This window comes from Macaca thibetana, chromosome 8, assembly GCF_024542745.1.
Source record: "Macaca thibetana thibetana isolate TM-01 chromosome 8, ASM2454274v1, whole genome shotgun sequence".
NCBI lineage: Eukaryota > Metazoa > Chordata > Mammalia > Primates > Cercopithecidae > Macaca > Macaca thibetana.
The window spans coordinates 138,506,024-138,525,567 of NC_065585.1; the positions used below are offsets into that span (position 1 = coordinate 138,506,024).

Here is a 19,544-nt window from a genome sequence, read left to right on the forward strand (position 1 = left end):
AGCCTTAACATTAAATCATATTGATTTATTAATACTTATATATTTATATAAATATACCTATTGTATATATTTACTTGGATATATAAATTATATTTAACATATATACTCAAAGTTTTAATGACATTATTCTCTTACTCTGAATACATAGGTAATATATGTAAAAGTAATAAAAAAACATACCCATAAATTACATAATACATACTTACCTATACTTACTGTATTGGAATGTACTTACAAGATCTTGAAATCACTAATGAACTATTATCAAAAAGAAACTTTCTGTGGGCACTCATCATTCAGATCATATCTCATGGTCTTCTACATCTAGGGAATGACAAATACAAACTTTAAAGTTTAATTATTATATTTTACATAAATATTTAAATATATTTAACTATAACTATATATATGTTTCTAAAATAAATTAGATAATGACTTCCAGATTTTTTCCCATTTTTTTCCCATTTTTAAATTGCTGGCCTGAATTTTAGATTCTATGCCAAGTGCTATAAACTGGCCTAGTCAAATGCTGCTTTCACTGTGAGAAGACCAGGAATAACTGAGCATCCTGTAAGATATCTTTGAGTGAGCCCCCAAAACTGTTTCTGAGTCTTAAGTCTAGAGTTCTTAAATGTGCAAAGGAAACGAAAGCAGAAATGACAGGCCCTCAGTCCTGCAGCCAGGCTGGTGCTCCCCCAGGTGACGGTCACTCTGCATTTGCAGGAGCCAGCGGGAGGCACAGGGATGTCTCTCTTTGGCGCTGCCAATCTACATTCCCGGGAACATCTCAGAGCATCACGTGCAATCGGACAGATGGTGATGAGGACGATTCTCCAGGCTCTGACAAAACGTTCAGTGCCATTAATTTTGTTAAGGTCATTTACACTGATTTTATACTAGAATATTCTTATTTTTTATTTTATTCATATAGTAAATAAACATCTTGGTTTACTTTGAAGCTTTATAAGGAAAATATTTCCTCTTTGAACATTTGCTGCTTCCGTGATATATCAGTTAGAAAGATAATTCTTAATATCTGGGCCCTTATGAAAAATCTACTTGTTTTCCCTCTGATAGAAAAATAATCTAGGGGAGACAATGCTAAAAATAAATAACGACAGTGTAAGAATCTGCAGTGTTCAAAACTACTGAGACCATAGGATGTCTGCAGGGAGTAGTAAGAATAATGTTGGAATGACTGAAGGTTCCGAATGCCAAATCGTTTTATTTTTGTGTACGATAGAGTCATTAATTATTTTTTAGGTTATCAGTTTTATATTTTAGACATAGTATTAGAAGCTGAAATGTATTTTTTAAAAATAAATTTCTATAAACTAAAAGAGAGATTGATTTAAGACCATGGCAGTTGAATTAGAGACCAGTGAACATGGGTAAAATTGGGGCATATGAATCATGATAACAGGTGATCAACCACTTGTGTTTTAAAAGTCAGAACATTAAGGTGTGTAGTGGGAGAGGAAAGAGGGGCCAGACCAAAAAATCTGGCAATGTGATAAATTAAACACCTGGGAAATCCAGCCCTTGCCTCTCACTCAGGGTTGGAAGCTTTGTGTCCAGTTGGAGATCCACTAATATAGATCTAAAACAATACATATACAAGCAATATGTGCTGAGCAACTTATTTCCGTGTGAACTATTCATTTAAAACTTCTCACATTGCTCTGATAATAAGACTTTATCCTCCAAGTGTCAACAATTCTTATTTTACATATTTTTATAGAACTTGTAAACATCTGTTTACTACTATGAGAGAAAAAACTACTGCTAGAGACTGTACAAATATTCTGTAAAAACAGCAAAAAAAAAAAAAAATTCTGTTATGCATGGAGAAATATCTCCATAGGTGCTGTAAGTCAAAATTATCCTCTTATAGCTATAAGAAATAGATGATTACAATGGTAACATTTTCTTATTGTTGAAATTGTCATCTAATCAAGTTATTAGGTTTTGAAGAAGGATGTGACATGACAAAGTTTCATTCTTGCTGAGATACAGACCTCCTGCAGATCAAAGAGGAGAAATATATTAAAATGGAGCTATTACTTTTCAATTCAATGAGATAATACTGAGTCTATAAAATGCTGAAGGAAAAAGCTGTCAGTGTTGACATTTCAAACCGAGTATAGCAGGAAGGTCTGAAGTCTGTAGTGTCCCTCAAACACATATCCTAGAGTGGGCTGTCAACTCATCCAAAGCTCATCAATAGAGTGGGGATACTGTACTAAAAAGTTCAATGAGAATATGTTCTGTATAACCACCTTCGTGATGGTTATGCTGCTAAAAACATGTCACCTCTCTGAAGGCTTAAGTGGTTAAAGTTTGTCTCAAAACTGATCCAACTGAAATACATCCGTACATCTCTGAAGAAACAAGTAGCAACAATGAAAATATACAATAATAATAAATCGTAAGTGCCTTCATGCTAAAAAACTGTGAATTTATTTAAATGGCTCTTATATTGGTTTGTTTATCCCAAATATAAATCAACGTTTAACTCAAAATGGCACCTTACATAGAGATTTAACATTCAAGCCAATTTATGGCTCTAGTTCTCTAAAGGTGGATTATATTCTCTGTGGAAAACCTTTTTTTTTCTCTTAGCTGAAGGAAAATCACTACCAGATGGTTTGGACTAAAGCCTCATAGTTCAAACCATATGGCTTCCCATGTGTACGTTTGGTTGGGAATATAAATGAAAACACCTCTTCACTTTTCTTTTGCATGCTCAGTGTATTTTTATTATTAACTAAATTTTATGAAACGAATGCAACTTTTAAGAAATAAAAAAGTTTTTATTAAACTAAAAGTGTCTCTCTAGTTTACGAAGCCCTTCAACGCATAACGTCTCATAAGGTAATTATGGCCAGAGTACAGAAAGGCACTCTTTTTTTTTTTTTTTTGAGTTTTGCTTTGTCACCCAGGCTAGAGTGCAATTGCGCGATCTCAGCTCACTGCAAGCTCCGCCTCCCGGGTTCAAGTGATTCTCCTGCCTCAGCCTCCCAAGTAGCTGGGATTACAGATGCACACCACCATGCCCAGCTAATTTTTTTTTTTTTTTTATTTTTAGTAGAGATGGGGTTTCTCCATGTTCTTCAGGCTGGTCTTGAACTCCTGACCTCAGGTGATCCACCCGCCTCGGCCTCCCAAAGTGCTAGGTTTACAGGCATGAGCCAAGCCCTGGAGCCAGCTCATTCTTAACTCTGGCTTCAGTTTTCCTTCCTGTAAAATGGGTTTAATATTAATAATTCATAGACTGATTATATGGATTAAATTTCAAAACATACGGAAATGATACTAAGAGTTTCTAGCAAACATATAAGTTTAATTTTATATGATTGTCATTCTTCTCAGCACTTCATTTGTAATTATTTCTGATTATTAACTCATATAAATCTTATCTCCAATAATTTATTTGTTTCTAACCTTTGTCACAGAAGTAGTTGCTTATACTTCTTTTCAGACACTTGCTTTATTCACGATGGCACCTGATCTACCTGTATAGTTTGATACAAAGAAATTCATGTTGAGTTTTAATTGATACTTATATGGCATGTCCCCAAACGGCAGGGTAATTTGATGAAGAATAATTTTCTTTACTGCCCTCCAGAGTCACAAGGTTTTGTGCAGATCTAATGAGGTATTGTAAATCAACATGCTTTGAAAAAGTCATTTAAAAAAATATATAATTTACACTTTTAAAATCAAATTCATTGAAAGTCTTTTACAAACTGTCTAATTTATATCTGATCATTCACTTCCGTAATTTTATATCTTTCTTTAGTATTAATAGTGTGTAATCAACCCATCTATTGATATTTTCAGCTTTGATTTTTCACTGCAAGGTTTTGACTTACATTTAACATATTTATTACTATCTATATCATGTGTTCTATGAGATCTGAAGAGATATAACTCAACAAAATTAGAGTTAAAGTGATATGAAGCCCAGTAATTCCTCTCTTTGAAAATGTTTCTCTGAGGTACTGAGGATTCCGCTGGAAGTGGATTCATCACTCTTTCCAACCTGGAAGCTTTTATATAACTAGATGAATCAAGGACTCACGATGCGGACGGAATAGGCAGTTGGGATTTATGGAGCTGTTGTTTCCTCGCACATATCGTGTGTCAGCATACCTTTTCTGACTCTTTATCACACGAAACAACTCCCTCTGTTTCAGAAAATCACCCATATTTTACATTTAATCTCTAATCACTTTTTGTTAGCTTCTACCATCTGCAATCCATTCAGGCTTGTCTAATTCATTTTGCGCTTTCATAGAATTCCGACTAAGTCACCTTTCTTTAGTAAGTGACTTTGGCATTATCTTTAAAAAGATCCGGAATGCTTTTGTCCAACTTGGGCAGGTAGCTCCAATTTCTCGCATTTCTTTTAACTACTATTCCTTGTGAGAAAACATAGAAAAGGAGAAATGCAAGTGGGCCTTTGTAAGCCTTGGTTTTGTATTTTCAACCAGTTTGGGTATTGTGGAAAAGGGCAATAACTACCAAGCTAGAGTCGATTATTTCTGACAAACATCAATGATAGCCATTCATCTTGATGAAGCGGTTTTAATTTGCCACAGCAATAATGATTTTGCTTGAGGGAGTAAAGAAGACATCTAGCTAGTGATGGCAGGAAGAATAAACATGGCAGAAATAACATTCTGCATTAGAGTTTGAAACTATTGAAACTAAATACGTTTAGGAGATAAGCTTTAGAGAGCCAGTAGTAGACCACTGCTTACTGACTGAGAACTGTACCCCAGCATGTAGTACAGACGAAAACCTGGGATTGCAGAAAAAAGTAATAGAGGATCAGAATGATAGAAATACACACACACAGCTGGGCGCAGTGGCTCAAGCCTGAAATTCCAGCACTTTGGGAGGCCGAGGCGAGCGGATCACGAGGTCAGGAGATCGAGACCATCCTGGCGAACACGGTGAAACCCCGTCTCTACTAAAAATACAAAAAACTAGCCGGGCGTGGTGGTGGCACCTGTAGTCCCAGCTACTCGGGAGGCTGAGGCAGGACAATGGCAGGAACCGGGAAGGCGGAGCTTGCAGTGAGCTGAGATCCGGCCACTGCACTCCAGCCTGGGCGACAGAGCGAGACTCCGTCTCAAAAAAAAAAAAAAAAAAAAAAAAAAAAAAAAAAAAAAAAAATACACACACACACACAAAAGGAAAGAGAGAGAGACATAAGATAGAAGTAACATCATACATGCTGGTTTTAACCATTATAAGCATACACTTCTGGCTGGACATGATAACTCACTGTAATCCCAGCACTTTGGGAGGTTGAGGTGGGAGAATTGTTTGAGCCCAGGAGTTTGAGACCAGACTGGGCAATGTGGTGAAACCCTTTTTCTACAAAATAATAATAATAATAATAATAATAATAATAATAATAAAAAACATTAGTGGGGAGTGGTGGCATGCGCCTGTAGTTGCAGCTGTTTGGGAAGATCGCTGGAGCATGGAAGATTGAGGCTGCAGTGAGCCATGATTGTGCCACTGCATTCCAGCCTGGGCAACAGAACAAGATTCTGTCTCAAAAAATGAAAAAAAAAGTAAAAAAGAAAAAAGAAAATTCATACAGTTCTATGGCTTTAAATATATTGATGCTGTTGGACATCCATCACCACTATTCATCTCCCAAATTTTCATCATACTCTGCTGAAATACTTTACACAGTAGCACCTTATATTTCTTCTTCTCCTTCCCTTTGCCCCAGCCCCTGGCAAAACCATCATTCTACTTTCTGGCTCTCTGACTTTGATTATTCTTCGTTTTTAACCTCTGTGTGTCCTTACGCCTAAAGTGAGTCTCTTGTGGGCAACATACAGTTAGATCCTGTTACTTATTAACTTACTATTCAACGCGTCCTGCCAACCTATGTCTTTGGTTTGAGAGTGATTCTTTTTCCAGGGCTCCCATAAAAAAAGTACTACACTACTCACTGAGTGTCTTAAACAACAGAAATTCACTTTACCACAATCCTAGAGGGTAGAAGTCTGAGATCAAGGTTTGGGCAGTGTTGGTTTCTTCTAAGCCCTCTCTCCTTGACTTGTGGATGGGCTGTCTTCTTCCTGTGTCTTCACATGAACTTTCCTTTATGTGTTCATGTCCTAACTTCCCCTTCTTAGAAGGGCACCAGTCATGTTGGATTAGGGCTCACCTTAAGGATGACATTTTAAGTTAATTACGTCTTCAAAGTCTCTATCTCCAAATACAGTCCTTTGTGAGGTACTGGTGGTTAGAACTTCAATGTATAACTCTTTGTGGGGAGGAGGGACATAATTCAGCCTCAAACAGGGAGTTAAATCCATTTATATTTAAAATAATTATTTAAAGGGTAGCTCTTACTTTTACCATTTTGCTGTTATTCAATTTTCATATGTCTTTCAGCATTTTTATCCCTCATTTGACCCATTACTATTATCCTCTATGTTTAGTTGATCTTTTTGTAGTGTCATATGGTGATCCTCTCCTCATTTCTTTTTTACATATTCTATAAATATTTTCTTTATGGTTTCCATGGAGATTACATATAACCTCCTACAATGATGGCAGTATCTTAAATTGACACCAATTTAACTTCAATCGGATACAAAAACTTCAATCCTTACCAGTCTGCTCCCTTTATGCTATTGCTGTCATAAATTACATCTTTATATATAATGTAACTATTAGCATAAATGCATAATTATTTTATGCATTTATCTTTAAATACTGTAGAAAATGAAAATGGGGGTTTTAAGTCAAACTTACTATAATTTTTTAATATATATTTTCATGTATTTACCTGTACTAGGGACCCTTTCTTTACTTGAGTCTTCAAGTGACTGTGTAGTGCTGTTTCATTTCAAATTGAAGGACTTTCTTGTAGGAAACATATATTGGTAATAAACTCACTCGTATTTTGATTGTCTGGGAATGTCTTAATTTCCCTTTCATTTTGGAAGGATAGTTTTCCTAGATGTAGAATTCTTAGTTGACATTTTTTCAGCAATTAAATGTATTATCCATTACTTTCTTTTCTTTTCTCTTTTCTTTTCTTTTTCTTTTTCTTTTCTTATTTTCAGATGGATACTTGCTCTGTTGCCCAGCCTAGAGTGCAGGGGTGCAATCTCAGCTCACTGCAACCTCTGCCTCCCAGGATCAAGCTATTCTCTTGTCTCAGCCTCCCAAGTAGCTGGGATTACAGGTGCCTGCCATCATGCCTGGCCAATTTTTGTCTTTTTAGTAGAAATGGGGTTTCACCATGTTGGCCAGGCCAGTCTTGAATTCCTGACCTCAAGTGATCCACCCACCTCAGCCTCCCAAAGTACTGGAATGACAGGTGTGAGCCACTGCACCCAGCCTATCCATTTGCTTTCTAAACTGTGAGATGTCTGCGGAGAAATATGTTGATAGTCTTATTATGGATCCCTTGTTTATAAGGACTTGCTTTTCTCTTTCTGCTTTTAAGATTCTCTCTTCTTCTTTGGCTCTTAACAGTTTGATTATTATGTGTCTTGCTGTGGGTCTCTTTATGTTTATCCTACTAGGAGTTCATTAAGCTCCTTGAATTTGTATATCTATGTCTTTCCTCAAATTTGGAAAGTTTATATTCATTAATTTAAATTCAGATCTGTAATCATTGTTGTAAATTCATTATCTAGTAAGTCTGATGCATATGTTTCTTCAGTGACAGTATCTGGAGATTTATTTAGACCCTTTGAATGGCCTGTTTCCCTGTTTCTTTGTATGCCTTGTGATTTTTGTTAAAAAAATAAGCATTTGAAAAGAATTAACTACCGCCCTTAATCTTTGCAGAATATAATAGAAAATGTTCGCTAATTAGTGGGCCTCTTAGCCTTGAGACCAATCTGGACTGAAGACTTTCGGTGTTTTCAGGTTTTGGGGGGCACGTGTCCTATCTGGGTTTGTGTGTACCTTTTGTTGTGTTTTTGTTTTCATTTTTTCCCCAGCTGCTTTTAAACATAATAATATTCCAAAGAATGTCATCTCATCTTCTCATTGGGGCCTTTTATATGTGTTCTATTGTGTTCCTCTGCCTGGAATCCCTTACTCCAAGGTACCCATGGGTTTGCAATTTTGCTGCAGTTTTCTATATAGCAGTGCTTGTCACAGCCTCTCATGGCTTCTAGCCAGAGATCCCAATTATGCTGCCCTTCCTCATCTGACCCTCAAATCAGGAAAGACAGAGCTCAGTCTCTCAGGCAGCCCACAGAGAGACCATCGTGCTGCCAACCACTTTCCCTCTGCTTCTCCATCCCCAGAGAGGAAACTAGTCATCGGGCCGCTTCCTCTCAACTGCACTGTGCCACACAAGTCATGGTATGAAACAAGGGAGAGTAAAACATCATGAAATATAGTCCTATTTCAAATATTTTTTTTTCTCACTGGGCATTTGCTTGGTTGTTATAGATGTTTTACTGTTATTTAGAGCTCCTATAAAATTATTTTAATCTTTCGGTAGTCGTTTCTTTGGTGTTTCCATGGGGAAATACGGGTCTGGAGCTTTCTGTCTCACTGTCTACTGATGCTATCACCAAACTTGCTGGATTATTTTGATATAATATTGAGAAAATTAAACATTTAGAAAACAAAATTTTGGAATTCAATATAATTCTCACATCATGCAGCAAAATAATGTTTAGATGTTATTAAAAAAAACTTATTTTAAAAAAGAAATAAAAATACCTAAAACATATCTTAACCCATTTGGAATAGTGAAGTACTTACTAAGAATGAAACCACATAATATGTTCAATATAATTTGTGTTTAATGAAGGATTATATTGTTACCCAAATTTATTCTAACTTAGCAATGGAAGATAAATTTTGACTGGGTGTGGTTGCACATGTCTGCAGTCCCAACACTTTAGGAGGCTATGGTGGGAGTGTCACTTGAGCTGGGGGTTTGAGACCAGTCTGGGCAATATAGTTAGACTCCATCTCTACAAAAGATTTGTTTTTTAATTATCTGGGCATGGTGGCACAAGCCTGTGCTACCAGCTATTAGGGAGGCTGAGGTGGGAGTATTGCTTGATCCTGGGAGGTTGAGGCTGCAATGATCCATGATTGTGCCACTGCACTCCCACCTGGGCAACAGAGTTAGACCCTGACTCAAAACAAACAAACTAAACTTGCTATAATTACTGTTGTTTTATGCATAGTTTTAATCAAATGCTCCACGAGTTCCACATATACCCAGACATATTCTTTTCTTCTTATGGAATCGTTTAAAATATGTGTGAGAAAATGTATATTTATATGTACACCTTTCAGCTGCAAATAATAGAATCAACTATGCAATGGATTTAAAGTATAGCAAATAAACTATAATAAATATAACAGAATGTTCAGAATTGCGATATTACTCCTAAATTGGTTGATTTTCTGCCTCAAAAATAAGGTAGCAGGTCCAGGTTGTTGACACGTCTTTTCTGTTCCATACATGCTGTTGTCTCCATCCTCGGATTGTAGCAAAATCACACCAATAGTTCTACATTTGAAACCTAGACACAGAAGTTTTCAGAGTAAAATAGATATGCACTTTATTAGCATCCTGCAATGTTTCCCAGAAGTACTGCTGTGGACTTCCCCTCACATCTCATTCTACTGAATTGGGTCCCAAGCCCTCTGCTAAGCAAATTCCTGGGAAAAGTAAGAAAGAAATGCCTTAGTTTGATTGGACAAATTATACAGGGTGAAATGAATTTTGAGTTGACAGCCACTCTATCCAATAAACAAATGAATTCTTGAAAAATTATTCTGTGATAGTGCAAGTCCCAACAGGAGAAAAGGTTTTTCATGAAATTCAGGAAATAAATCAGTGCACTTGAACAAAGAAACCATTATGGGTTTTAGTTCAATGATAAATACTTCAATGTTTAAAATATATGTAATGTTACTTAAAGTATCTTTTGTATAGAACTTAGTAAATATCATCTCTGTTGTCATCTATGGGAATGAGTGAAGGCTTCCTTCTCTCTAAGTGCATGCATTTTTCTCATAATGCTATTTTTCTCATCATGCTGTTAATTGTAACTTGGTGTAAAAGTAGTCATAAGGAACAAATGAGATTTTTAATTAAATTTTGACATCTTAAAAATGAGAGAAATAAAACCAAAGATTATCATCCTTTCACTGGAAAACACATCTTTGATTTTCACCAATGAGAATATAAACATTTATTTGAATGTATTTAAGGTGTCTTAATTCCTTTGGAGATCACATTTTAAGTCATTATCATTAAAGAACTGAAAATGCCTAGAATACATTTTTTATCTGGGTATTTCCTCAATAACAACAACATTTTAACAATGTTTCTCTCTATGACAGTGAGCCAAGGAGGTGTTGCATTGGTCTCTGACATGTGTCCAGATCCTGGGATTCCAGAAAATGGTAGAAGAGCAGGTTCTGACTTCAGGTAAGAGATACAATAGTGATGGAAAAAAGCATGTTATTTTTAAGACATATATAATTTCAGCTTGCAGTTTAGTTTAACTCTTTTGTTCTTTTGAGGTAAAGATAAAACTTTGCAATCATTATGCAACTATATTATCTGTAGAATTCTAAAACATATCATACTGAAAAATTCCAGGTACTCTAGAGTCAGCACCTTATACTCTAGGAACCAATAATAAAAATTTAACTCTAAATATGTGTAATCAAAATTTGTCTTCAGAGAGTTTATTTTTTGTTTATAATCTGTTAAATTTTCTGTATTAGTCCCTTCTCACACTGCTAATAAGGACATACCAGAGACTAGGTAATTTATAAAGGAAAGAGGTTTAATTCAGCATGGCTGAGGAGGTCTCAGGAACCTTACAATCATGACAGAAGGGACAGCAAACACATCCTTCTTCATATGGCGACAGGAAGGAGAAGAATGAGCAAAGTGGAGGAAAATCCCCTTAAAAAACCATCAGATCTCATGAGAACTCACTACCATGAGAATAGCATGAGGGTAACTGCCCCCATGATTCAATTACCTCTCACCGGTCCCTCCCACAACATGTGGAGATTACGAGTGCTACAATTCAAGATGAGATTTGGGTGGGGACACAGCCAAACCATGTAAATCTCATATTCCATTTTTTTTAATGTTTAAAGATAGAAGGTAAAATATTTAATTATCACCTCATAGTTATTTCATTAAAAAACTTTAGGAATGATGAATGTTAGTATCAGCCAATAAAGTTTATTCAGAAAATGTGACTCATTTTACTAGGATTATGATGATACTGATTTTCTGTTGCTACATTATGAATACAGTGGTGATAATAGTCCTATTACCTTAGATTTTTACACTTATTTCAGTGAGTTCAAGAATTGTAACATATTCCATCTTACAAGATGGATACTATTATTAGAAGCAGCTGTGAAATAAAATAGTAAAGAGAAGCAAGATACGTGTTTTTCCTTCTTACAATGTCACCATTTTTGAAAAAAATTCGAAAAAGGTTCAGAAAGCTAAGGCTACTGAAGTGGCCTACAAATGGAAGAAAGGTACTGATACTATTAGAGAGGGAAGAAGAAATGTTATTTAATAAAATTGGAGTAACAATGGTAGTTTTAAAAGGAATAGAAAAATAAAAAAATGGCAGTGTGTCTATAATGAAGTTGGTAAAATGGTGTATTATTTTACATGAAAAGGATACAAAGTATAGATATGAAGAAATAGAGTGTTGGAATGGATATAGGTTAACTATTACACATCTTGACTAATATATTAAAAAGTTTGTGGTTTCGCTGAAGTCCCTTTGAGGCAGAGCTTGAGATGAAAATTCTTATTGAAGTAATTTATTGGAAAAGTGCTCTCAGGAGGAGTGGAGTAGAGGAAGTGGAATAGAATTGGAGTAAAAAGCTAAGCAGAAAGATGCTTTTACTGGAGACTCACTTCAGTCTGTTCCCATGGGGAGTTCTGGGATACAAGTTGTACTGACAAGCAGGCCTCACCTTTTGTACCCACTTTCCTGCCTGTCAATCAATGACTTCCTTCCTTTGGCTCAGGGAAGTTCTCCAGAGGAAGAGTTGCTTGTGAAGAGTTATGAGCAATCCAGTGAGTGTGGTGCATGGATGCACCAGCTCATAGCTAAAAGAAGGATGCTGGTTTCCAGTATCATATTATAAAATAGTGATCATTTGAAGTCATTCAGGAATTTTATCTCTTTCAAAAAGAAAGCAACCCGATAAAATTGCACATTCTTCCAAGGGCTTTCCATTCTATGTCTTCCTTCCTTGTGTCAACAGTCACCTCTTTCATGTCCCTCTTGTTGAGGAAAAATCTTCTTCCTGCTTCCCTTTCCTTCTGTGCCCCTTTGTTAGAGTTGACAACAGTGCATCATCACGATGTGCTCACACATCTGTTGTCTCACCTGTCTTAAGTGTCTCCAGAATGGAGAGTGTCTTATCTTTGCATCGTCAGTGACTAAAACTGTGTGTTTGGCACAAATAAACTCTTCTCCATATCAAATGTACTTTGTGTATCGGGGAACTGCCCATCTTGTATCCTGATCTCAGAAACCTAGAAACTTCTTTGGTCAGTTTTACAGAGCTTTATTTTAAAAACAAAACAAATTAACTCATATCTGAGAATACCAAATTCTTCAAATTGCATTTCATGTTAAAAAAAAAATGACAGAGAAAATGCTTAAGCTATAAAAGTTAACAGGGAAGTTGTGAATATTCAGGCCAATGTCTCCTTAGCACAAGGGCAATAATGAAGCTTTTAATCATATCCTAGGTGAGTAAGCCAATCTTTATTCCATTTCATTCTCAGATCGGACTTATTTCTGGAAAAGAGGTTTAAATTCAGGATGTACATTAACTCTGAGGGCTGTGTTGATCTGGCTGGGTTGGAGGTAGCAAGAATCTAGGTTGTGCAGATGTATGGCCCGTCAGGAATGGAATATAGATAAGGTTTCTGTAGAACTTTATCTCAGAAGATGATTTCAGTCTGTCACTTTCCTTGTTTTTTGGGAAATCATTATGTTGTTTATTTGTCTCTATGTTTGTAGCAATAGCAATCAAATATTGTAACACCTGGGAAAATGATTTGAAAGACTAAATTTTCTCTTAAATACACGAGTAAAATGTTGTTTGTATCAGCTATGGGGTGTGTATGTGTATACAAATATATACATAACAGAGATAAGCTAGTTATAGTAGCTGTTTTGATAGATTTCTTAGAACTTTCTCCCTAGCTGATTTTGTTATCTACAAATAAAAGGATTTTTAATTTTTGCTTTCCAATCTGAATTTTTTAAAATTTCTTGTTCTTGTGTAAATGCACTGGTTAGAAACTATTTTACAAGATTGAATAGAAATGATGAGACATCTCTGCCTTTATTCCTGAGCTTAAGTGGAAAGCGTTCTGGCTTTCATTATAATTATGACATCGCTTGTTGGTTTTTCATAGATGCCCTTTATGAGGTTGAGGAAGTATCCTTCTATTTGTAGTTTTTTGAGGGGGGTGTGTGTGTGTGTTTTAATCAGACATGAATTTGGAATTTTTTCAAAAGCTGCGTCTACATCTATTGAGATGACTGTTTTTTGTTTGTATATTTTGTGAATATGAGGACTTAACTGATTTCCCAATGTTAAAAATGAACTTATATTCTGGAATAAAATTAATTTGTAATGATGTATTTTTCTTTTTATGGATTATTGAATTTGACTTGTTAAAACGTTTAGTTTTTTACAGGTATGTTTATGAGTTATCATAGGCTGTAGTCTTTCCTTATAAAGACTTTTTTTTTTCCTGTCCGAGTAATAATGGTCTCAAAATTAATTGAAAACTGTTCTCTCCTCTGGAATACCATAGAAGAGTTTGTGTATAATTGTTAATATTTCATTGCTAAATGTTTGGAATAATTCACCAGGGAAGCTACCTGGAATTGGAATTTTCTTGCAAGTATGTTTTAAATTACAGGTTGAACTTCTTTTCTACTTACAGGCTCATGTAGATTATCTACTTCTACTTCAGTGAGCTTTGATAGTGTGTATCTTTCAAGAAATTTTAAAATTTCATCTAAGTTGTCAAATTTGTTGGCTTAAAATTGTTCTTATTTTTCTTTATTATCCCATAAATGAGTAGTAATTTCACAGCTCAAATTCTTGATATTCGTAATCTTTAAAAAGTCTTACTTGGTCCATCTGGCTATTAACATGTTAACATTATTGAACTTCTCCAAAAACTACAATTTACTTTTATATACATTTATCTATTGTTTAGTTTGTCTTCAATTTCATTGACTTCTGCTCTGACTTCTTATTAATTTATTTTCTCTGTTTACTGTGGGCTCCATTTGTTCTTCTTTTTCTAGTGTCTTAAGGTTGAAGCTGAGATCAGTAATGATGGTAGATACAATCTTTTGAAAAGTTTCTAATTTTCTAATGAAAATTAGAAATGAAAATTACAAATTTATTTCTAATGAAAATTAGAAAACTTTAGCTTTGTCATGGGCTCAAATTTTGTCAGTCATTTTCCTTGAAGTAAAAGACTCATTCACTTTTTCTAAACACCTGACAAATACTCAAATCTTAGCAGTGATAGTTTATCTATCATTCTTTAAATAAAGAGGAGTTCAATAGAAAACCAAGCAGCCAGCTCAACTCAAAACTGAAACAATTACATAGATGTTTGTTTCTCCAGAACTCCCTCAGGCTTACCATGCCCCAGACACGCCTTAGGTATTCAAGTGTTACGATTTATTAAAACAATCATTTTCCCTGCTCCCTCAAGGACTTTCTTAAGTGACACTGGACCTTTTCTCTGCTACTGCCTAGTGCTGTTGCTTGATTGGTGCAAAATCGGCATCAGTTTTTCCCATCATTGTTTTTGCACTGTCAATGTAAATGACAACACAGTGAATGTTGATGTTTTAAAAGGAGGGAAGGCTGGGCGCCGTAAACTGAGGTGGGTGGATCACGAGGTCAGGATTTCGAGACCAGCCTGGCCAACATGGTGAAACCCTGTCTTTACTAAAAATACAAAAATTAGCTGGGCATGTTGGTGTGCACCTGTAGTCCCAGCTACTTGGGAGGCTGAGGCAGGAGAATCACTTGAACCCAGGAGCCGAGATCACACCACTGCCCTCCAGCCTGGGGGACAGAGCAAGACTCTGTCTCAAAAAAAAAAAAAAAAAAAAAAAAGAGGGAAGATACTTTTTAATAGTGTTTTGAGACCCTCTTTAATGAAAGGTAATTCATTTTTATTTTCTAAATTCTTGTAATCAAAACTAATGACTAATCATGTAATCCAGACTAACAACCAACATGGTCAAGATGGGTAGATGAGCTCATTTGCAGTGTAGCCTTTGTAAATATGTAACTTGGGGTTGTTTTTATTAAGAAGAGTTCACTTTTTTAGGTTGGTAAAATATTCCTCCTCTGGTTTCATTTATAATATTATTCTGGTTTCTTGAGAAATCCCTTTTCCATAGACAATCTAAATATTAATTCTATCATTATCTATAAGATACCTAAAGAAAATAAAGCATAAAATACAAAGCTTGCTTATTTGAATTCAAGTCAGTTTGGGGACAGTTTTCTGACAGTATTTTTCAACATAGACCATTGTCTAAAAGACAAAGTGTATTCATTACAACTGAATATTTATGAGTAAGATTGATGGAAGTATTCAAATACCAATATCTGAGGGAGGGAGCTCGGACAGGGATTGAGAATTTATGGGTGTGTAGTGGCATCTATTGTTCATCTATCTTTCTGTGCTAACAGGATATGTAGCCTATGTCCAAGCAGATGTAATTTTCCTCGTTTTTATAAGTAGAAGTGTTGAAATTCAGAACGCTATATCTAGTCAGAGTCAGAGCTGGGAATTTAAGCTGGAATGCTACTGATCTCAAAGCTCCTGTTGACCTTGATAGTTTGTAACACAGATAATTATAATAAAAGTTTTTACACCCACTCTGCAGGACCACTGGAAAGGTGAGTGTAGTTTGCGGACTTCACACAGTAGCCAATGAGGAGTCAAGGTATGGTTGAAATTTGCCCTTGAGCTCAGCATTCCAAGTCATGCAGCTTAGCATGCGTTGCATATGCCGAACAGAAGGACAGTCTCGCTTTAATTGATCACTGTGAGGGGTGTCTCATGTTATAATTGGCACCACAGATCCATGTAGACTAGCACTGGCCATGATGCACACTGCTGGACATTACAATTTTTTTTTTTTTTTTTTTGGAGATGGTGTCTCGCTCTGTCTCCCAGGCTAGAGTACAGTGGCATGGTCTTGGCTTACTACAACCTCTACCTCTCAATTCAAGCAATTCTCCTGCCTCAGCCTCCTGAGTAGCTGGAATAACAGGCGTGTACTACCATGCCTGGCTAATTTTTTTTGCATTTTTAGTAGAGACGGGGTTTCACTATATTGGCCAGGCTCGTCTCAAACTCCTGACCTCATGATCCGCCCACCTTGGCCTCCCAAAGTGCTGGGATTACAGGCATGAGCCACAGTGCCCAGCCATATTTTTTAAATATATAATTTCACATCCTTCTATCCTTTTAAGAACATTTCAAAGATGCTGAAACTGAACTTAGGGAGCTCCCTGAATTCTTGGAAACTTGAGCTTCTCAGCTCCTTTCATGTCCTTTTATCTTTTCTTCCACAATGTGACCCCTCGACGACTGTCCACAAAGAGCTCCATGTGGCCACATCCCTGATTCTGCATGAGCTGCAGTATCTGTCCTGACACTACCTCCTCTGCAGGTGGCACCTGCCCCCCTTCAGTGTCCTGTCTTTCTTCCTTTACTTTTTTTTTTTTTTTTGAGACAGAGTCTCGCTCTGTCACCCAGACTAGAGTGCAGTGACACGATCTTGGCTCACTGCAACCTCCACATCCCGGGTTCAAGCAATTCTCCTGCCTCAGCCTCCTGAGTAGCTGAGAATACAGGCACATGCTACCATGCCTGGCTAATTATTTTGTATTTTTAGTAGAGATGGGGTTTTACCAGGTTGGCCAGGCTGATCTTGAACTCCTGACCTCAGGTGATCCGCCTGCCTTGGCCTCCCAAAGTGTTGAGATTATAGGCATGAGCCACTGCATCCAGCCACTTCCTTTACTTCTTGGTCATGTTCTTCCTCAAGTATCATCTCCTTTCTGCCCCACCCGCACCACCCACGCTGATTCTTCTCGGTGGGGAGTCTTTCCACAAAGGAGTGTTACCAGTTAATGGAGAAACAGAGGAGGGGCTTTAATAGGCAAAACCGACTGAGACGGAATAGTTCTCCCTATAATTTTTTGTGCTTTCTGTAAATAGAGTATCCAGTCATACACTGCCTAACAATGGACTGCATATATGATAGTTTTCCCTTAAGATTTTAGTGGAACTGAAAGGTTTCCATTGCCTGGTGATCTTCTAGCCCTGCTCCCTCCCAGGACAGAGCAGTACTCACATGTTTGTGGCAATCCTGATGTAAGGCAGATGTACTGTGCTGCCAGTCACAGAAAAGACTAGCACATACTTGATAATGAGAATTAATGACTGTCTTACTAGTTTATGCATTTACAATGGTATACTTTCTACTGTTATTTTAGAGTGTACTCCGTCAGCTTATAAAAAACATGAAAGTTAACTGTAAACAGCCCCCGGCAGGTCCTTCAGGTGGTATCCAGAAGAAGGAATTGTGATCATTGGACATGACAGGTTCATTCATGCGTGTCCTTGCCCCTGAAGACTTTCCAGTGGGACAAGATGTGGAGGTGGAAAACAGTGATATTGATGCTGATGCCGTGCAGGCCTAGGCTAGTGCATGTGTTCATGTCTTAGTTTATAACAAAAAGGTTTAAGAAGTAAAAAGAACAATAGAAAAAAGCTTATGAGATAAAAATATGAAGGAAAATCACTTTTGTACAGCTGCACTATGTGCTTGTGTCTTAAACTGAGTATTACTACAAAAGAGTCACAAGTTAAAACATGTAGCATAGTAGGCCAGGCATGGTGGCTCACACCTGTAATACCAGCACTTTGAGAGGCTGAGGTGGGTGGATCACGTAGTCAAGAGATCGAGACCATCCTGCCCAACACGGTGAAACCCCGTCTCTACTAAAAATACAAAAGTTAGCTGGGTGTGGTGGCGGCACCTGTAGTCCTAGCTACTCGGGAGGCTGAGGCAGAAGAATGGCATGAACCCGGGAGGCGGAGCTTGCAGTGAGCTGAGATCGCGCCACTGCACTCCAGTCTAGGTGACAGAGTGAGACTCCCTCTCCACAAAAAAAAAAAAAAAAAAAAAAAAAAAAAAAAAAAAACAGAACAACAACAAAAAATTAGCTGAGTGTGGTGGCACGCACCTATAGTCCTAGCTACTTGGGAGGCTGAGACAGGAGAATCGCTTGAACCCAGGAGGTGGAGGTTGCAGTGAGCTGAGATTACACCACTGCACTGCAGCACTGCAGCCTGGAGACAGTGAGACTCCATCTCAAAAAAAAAAAAAAAAATTGTAACAAAGTAAAAATGTTTCAGTAAGTTAAGGTTAATTTATTATTGAAAAAAGAAAAACAGTAAATTTATTGTGGCCCAAGGATACAGTGTTTCTAAGGTCTACAGGAGTGTACAGACATGTCCTAGGCCCCCACATTCACTCACCACTTACTCACTGACTGACGCAGAGCAACTCCCACCCTGCCAGTTCCATTCATAGGGAGTACCGTATATGAATGAGACATTTTCTGTCTTTCATACTGTATTTTTTCTGCTCCTTTTCTATGTTTAGATATATTTAGATATACAAACACTTACCACTGTGTTACAATTGCCTAAAATATTCATTACAGTAACATGCCGTTTGGGTTCATAGTCTGGGAGCCCTAGGCTGTACCATAAAGCCCAGGTATATCAGGCTACACCATCTGGGTGTGTAAGGGCACTCTATGCGGTTCGCACAACCAGTAAATTGCCTAACGATGCATTTCTCGGATTGCATCGTGTGCTTAAAAGACAAGTGACTTCACCTTGGCCCATCTCTGTCCTCTCCCACCCACAGGGTTGGCTTCTCTCTGCAGAACGAGGGGCTCTTTACTCCCAACTTGATGTCATCTCACGATTTCAACATTTCCCAGCATCTTTGGGTTTCTCATTACAGTCATGCAGTTTTGAAGGAAAGGGGAGAGGCCTTATTGATTTTATTTTATATGACCGGACCCAACACAAGGTAGAAGCCTTCTCTGTTGAATGGATTAAATTGAGGCTAACAAGCCAGTCTCTAGGGATATTTTGACATCACCTCATTAATAGTCTACTAAACCAATTAAGTTAACCACTGCTCATCAGAGAATAGATTAACAATTAAAAATAGAGTTGTAACATAGGCTCTAAAGGGAATTTGGGGGTTGAGTGATATTTATGACTTAAAAACTGAATAGTTAATTTATGTATTTGATGTGTGCATGTTACTATTCATGCTAATAACATCTGCTCTTTGTCTTAGCATATTTTAATCTCAAGGATCCCATGTTTATTTTTCATTCTGTTTTGAAATATGCTTTAT

General features: G+C 36.9%; 1 protein-coding gene across 1 annotated transcript in view; it reads left to right on the forward strand.

Moving 5' to 3' along the window:
- Positions 1–19,544, forward strand: part of CSMD1 (CUB and Sushi multiple domains 1) — a 2,043,790-nt gene that overhangs the window by 1,372,132 nt on the left and 652,114 nt on the right. The window contains 1 exon segment of the mRNA XM_050802644.1: positions 10,375–10,462. Coding sequence (XP_050658601.1) covers positions 10,375–10,462 — 88 coding nt within the window.